Genomic DNA, 5,544 nt, shown 5'->3' on the forward strand with positions numbered 1-5,544 from the left:
AGTATGTGGGCCTCTCACTGTTGTGGCCTCTCCCATTGCGGAGCACAGGCTCCGGACGCACAGGCCCAGCGGCCATGGCTCATGGGCCCAGCCGCTCCGCGGCATGTGGGATCTTCCCGGACCGGGGCACGAACCCGCATCCCCCGCATCGGCAGGCGGACTCTCAACAACTGCGCCACCAGGGAAGCCCATAGGCTAGGTTTTTTATTTTAACTTTTTATTATAGAAAATTTCAAACATAAAGTAGAGAACCTTCACCCAGCTTTAACAATTATGACATTTTAAGGCTAAGTTTTGAAGGGGATATGGAGATGTGTATTGGCAGGGAGGGCATTGCAGGAAAAGTCATTGGTCTTTGGGGAGCCTTGATAGTGGGAAGAAACAAGCCTGGTACAGAGGGCAGTAAGGAGATGATCATTTTGGCTAGTGGGTGTATTTTCAGGAAAAGGGATTCTTTATGGTTTCCTCATGAGGATGTGGGTAAGGGAACCCAGAGTGGCTGAAGTAAGAGGTAACTTGGTTCTCACTCTCTCTCTTCCCCAACCCAGGTTCCCTAGGCACCGCAGGCCGAGTCTGTAGCAAGACATCTAAAGGGACAGATGGTTGTGAAATCATGTGCTGCGGTCGAGGGTATGACACAACTCGAGTTACCCGTGTCACCCAGTGTGAGTGCAAATTCCACTGGTGCTGTGCTGTGCGGTGCAAGGAGTGCAGAAACACTGTGGATGTCCATACTTGCAAGGCCCCCAAGAAGGCAGAGTGGCTGGATCAGACCTGAACATATAAATACCTCACTCATCCCTCCACTTCAAACCTCCTGACTCAAAAGCACAAGACCTTTGCATGCACACCTTCCTCCATCCTCAACTCTGGGCTGCTACAGCTTCTATTTAAGGACTTGTAAAGTACTCCAGAGGGACTCTGGTGTCCTAGCTGGTTCCTTAGCCCTGGGAAGGAGTTGACAGGGGATGTAAAAAACTGAGCGGCTCCCTGACTCCCCACTCTGGAGGTTAGAAGGCAGAGTGGAAGAGGTAGGAGTCTTCAGAGCGATATGAGTTGCACTAAAGCACATGGTCAAGGTTCATTTTTCCTTTCCCTTGCATTGGCTTCCTGACACATCTTGTGTGTGCAAGAGAAAGGATACCTGGAGAGAACTTCTTTTTTTCCTACCTGGCTGAGGGTAGATGGGACAGAGATGAAACCACATATCTCTTCCCTGGGTCAGTGTGAGCTAACTGCCTGGTACCCCAAAAGAAACTCATAGGCTGAAACATTCTTCCATTATCAAGAGCCTGGGATTGCTAGATAAGAGTTAGCCATAGCGGACAAGTTCCATTCTCATGCTATTATGTTTATAAACTGCTGTGTTTTGTAGGAGAAAAGAATTATATAACTATACAAACATACATTCTCTTCTAATCTCTCCTTTTCAACCTGTATCAGCCAGCACTGCCTCTTTTGCTCACTTGCTGACTGTACAAACTGAGTGGCATGCAGTGTCATGCCATGCCTAACAAACAGATCATTAGAATACTGTAGAACACTCCTAAGAAAGAGTAATTTAGTAGGTCTGCCTAGGCCTTGGGATTTTTACTTTTTTAAACTTTCTACGCATCATTCTGGTGGGCAGCCAGGTTTGGGAAACACCAAGTAAAAGATATGTGACTCACGGAGCATGGGAGAGGGTAACAAGCCTGATCTCAAAGGCCCACATGAGGCATTAGTGTATACTAGGCAGGTAGAGATCGCTGGCTTTGGCAATTTTTAGGAGAGGATCCTAGCCTTTAAAGCTGGGAGCAGGAACCAGTGGTTACAGAAGGAAGGCGAGCTGGGTCTTGGGGCCAAAGTGGTAAACAGCTTAGAAAACAACCTTTCCTCATTTATTCAACAAATCTTTATTTAGTGACTTTCCAAGTCCTGGTGATTATTATCCTTCAATCCACATTTGGCTTAAATTGGGGAGTTCCTTCTGTGCTACCACCCACTGCCTAACTAAGCTTGTAGTGGTAGAGTCTCCAGAGACAGCAGGCTTAGTAAGCTAGAGGGCAGGACACAAGAGTCCCCAAAATCATGATGTCTTATTTTTATATGACTTGGACAGTGGTTATCTCTTGCCTGTTGATATTTTAAAGGAGAAGAGTGGTATAGAAATTTGCAGTTATGACAGACCTGGGTTGAAATCTCAGCTGTGCCAGTTACTGTTTTTGATATTTTGAGAAAGATACCCAAATTCTCTGAGCCTCTATCTTCTCACCTCTAAAATGAGGGTACAAACTTATATCAGATATTGAATTTTAATTATGCCTCAAACTCCAGCCAACAGACCCTCTTACCAAAGCCTGTAACTGGTCTAGCCCATCCTGACTTCTCTCAGAATCTTCAGTTCAGGACTATAAGGTATTGACAGCAGGCTGTATATTAAGGAGCCTACACAAGGAGTTCTGAATATAGGCCACTTTCCTTTCCCGAGTTCCTCTCCAGCACCCCTTGGGGTCCTCACATGTTTGTGGAGCAGCTTTATTCCGCACAGGCAGCAAGAGGATGGGGGTGCTATAGCTCTGGGCCGTGGGGGCAGATTTATTTGGATGATAGGACTAATATTTGTATAACCTGCTGAGACCTATGTGGGAGAGTTTAGGGTGGTTTTTCTTTTGGTGAGGGGGTTTGCTCCAGTTTCACATCCATTAACACAAAACATGAACTAGTCAGGGCCCTTGTGGTCTGTGGTGAGGGGATTCCTGTGGAGAAATAGGACTGAGTGAGTCAGGCCAGGGGAATGTCTTCCTTGCAGAGTGGAGTCAACTGGATAACTGATGAGCCAATGGTGGGATTAGGGAGGGGGGAAATGGGAGGGGAAAAGAAGAGTTTCTGACATCTTGAGCTAGGATTAAGAGGAGGAAAGCTCTAAGGTAGTGGAAGGGTAAGGGGCTCACAGTCAGTCTGAACTCAAGAATAGAGCTGAATGAATTACAAAAGGATGCTGTCTTGTATGCTGGGCCACTGGGAAGAGCTCTCAGGTCCCAGTTAGCTTCAGCTCTTACAAAAGGTTATCCAGGTTACCACATAAATGATAGCCTAGGCCTTCCATGGGAAATCAACCTGAGCTAAATCTACCTGTGTTCTATTATCTTATTCCTTCTTGGTTCTTACCCTGTGGAAGGAATCGGGCCTCTTCTGGCATCTCATACTGCTCTGTGCTTTTCCCTGGGCTCCAAGTTCTAGTTCATAAAGACCAAGTTTTGCAATTTCCTATAAATGGTTAAGAGAACAGCAAGCTGTCCAGAGAGTGAGAGGTCTGAAAAGTGAGGTGGATAGTGAGAGAAAAGAGGTCCATGTAAGCCCTATTACAGAGGCTATGTGGCTCCCAAAAAGAATAATGGCCAAGCAATTAATTTTTCCTCTTATTCCTTAGCTTGCCTCTGCATTCCGACTGGCTTTACACAACTGGCATCCATTCTGCACTATACAAACAGAAACTAATTTATTTGGAACAAGCAGCAAAATGAGAACTTTATTTGGTGCAGTCAGGGCCCCATTTAGTTCTGCTGCTACTCACTCACTGCCTCTAATCTCCCCCTTGCCCATCTCTCCTCTGTTCAATAGAGGCCTGTCCCTCAGATCAGCAGGCTCTTAGCCTGCCACCTCTGTTTCACTCCTTCCTGTTGGTCTTCATTTCTTTTAGCTTTTAATATTTATGTATAATGCATTGCAGAAAATGCTGTTTGGATACAAATTAAGTTAAAAGACATTATCCTTTAAGGATCTTAGAATCTTTTAGAGAGGGCACAAGACTTAAGTACCTCAGCTGCACAGCCTATAGCCAATTTCTCTTATGTAAAAGTAAGAACGCCAGCCTTAACATAGTCCTGCAGATAAAAGCCAACTTGTATTATTGCTGGCCTTGAATAATAGCATAAATCCATACTCTTCCTTAGAGTGATACTAGAAAAATGAAATCAGGGACTTCAGATTATTTAAAAGAATCAAACATTGCCTGGCCCTGAGGGTCTGTCTGCAAAGTCTTGTAGGTCTGACTCCTTGACCACTCACTGCCTCAGTCTTCTTCCTCCCTGTTACAGAGAGTAATTTCTTCCCTTTCTCTCACCTCCCTTAGCAAGCACACCAACCACTAAGTCCTTCGCCAAATTCTCAGACCCACTCAGGACCTTGATTTCTCCATGGCTTAATATAAGAAAGATAACAAGGATTTTTTTCCCCTCAGCCTTTCTGAGGTTTTATTTAAATGCCCTCAGTGGTCACAGGGCAGAAACCCAAGGGAAGAAGGCAGGGAGAGTATGTTTCTCATCCCTGGGAGGCCTAGATGCAGCCTGCAGCCAAATTACAGCACCAGAGAACAATGTAATACATTCCTGGGCAGGTCGGTGGGACCCTGGGCGCCTGGGCCTTGTGGAGAGAGGTGCCAGACACAGAGCTCTCCGTAAGCAATGCTGCAGAGCCGCCCCCTGGTTCAGAAATGAAATACGGGAGAGCTTCACATTATGCAGAGACCTGTAGCTCACACCTGGTTATTGATGGCCTTGGTGGAAGCCTCTGCCCCCAACCTCCACTTGGGAACTGCCTGCTTCTATGGGGGTTGGGCATCTTTGAAGCAACGTTGGAAAACAAGAAAGAGATGTTTCCTTTTCACTCTGCCCTTCCTATCAGCCTGTACACAACCGTGAGGATATAAACATATATACAAATATCTCAGGCTGCATATGGGTTCTAGTCATCCTCCTTCTCCCCAACAAAAAAAAGAAAAAAGCAACTCGATTTCAATCAACCACTTCAAAACTCATACCAGTAACAGGGGTTCAGCTATAACCAAGGAATATTATAAAATTATCAACATGCAGGCAGCTGTTGGTTTGGGGACTGGCACCCCTCTGGGAGGTGGCAGGAGGAGGATACAGAAAGGGCATGGAGAGAAGAGATCAACAGTGGACAATTCCCACCCAGGCAGAGTGGCTGAGACTGTAGAACTTCTCATGGCTGGTTCACGCTGGAAAGAGTGCAATTCGTGTCCTACATGCTATGAATGATAGGGCAGCCTCCTATGACTGCACGAGGTACGATGATCAGGCCTCCTGCTCATGACCTGTTGTTGTTTTTAACTCTTACTAGGTTAGAAAACAGGATAGCTTTAGGTTGCAGAGATGATCTCCACAAGAGAAAGGCACTAGAGGGGAGCAAGCAGTGGCTTTACTAGGGTAAATATGTCACAGTTGCTGCACTAGACTGAGCTTTCCCAGAAGCTGGTGATTGGCAGGTTTCAAGTAACGGCCAGTGAGGTGTCAGTAATATACCTGTCCCTGACCCCAGAGGTCAAAGTGATAAAAGAGAGGGTATAGGTACGTTTTTCCACTTCCCATTTATGGCTTAAATGATCTCTGAGCATCTCTGTGGTCCTTCCTCATTTACTTAAGATGTTTTAGTCATCCTGGATTTGAGAAAGCAAGGTAAGCATTCTCCCTTTTGTCCCCTAACTCTGAACTGTTCTGGCTTAAAATTTGCCTTTGCTCACTTCCATTCTGCCTACGAGTC

The 5,544-nt window shown here is 45.8% G+C and overlaps 1 protein-coding gene across 3 annotated transcripts in view; it reads left to right on the top strand.

The window, feature by feature from the left end:
* WNT2B (Wnt family member 2B) overlaps positions 1-3,819 on the top strand; it is a 22,185-nt gene extending 18,366 nt beyond the window's left edge. For all 3 annotated transcript variants that reach the window (XM_024764867.1, XM_024764866.1, XM_024764868.1), the window contains exon 5: positions 549-3,819. In XM_024764867.1, coding sequence (XP_024620635.1) covers positions 549-778 — 230 coding nt within the window. In that variant the 3' untranslated portion in view covers positions 779-3,819. The remainder of the gene's footprint in view (positions 1-548) is intronic.
* The last annotated feature ends 1,725 nt before the right edge of the window (positions 3,820-5,544 follow it).

Source organism: Neophocaena asiaeorientalis, unplaced genomic scaffold, assembly GCF_003031525.2.
Source record: "Neophocaena asiaeorientalis asiaeorientalis breed wild unplaced genomic scaffold, Neophocaena_asiaeorientalis_V1.1 scaffold62, whole genome shotgun sequence".
NCBI lineage: Eukaryota > Metazoa > Chordata > Mammalia > Artiodactyla > Phocoenidae > Neophocaena > Neophocaena asiaeorientalis.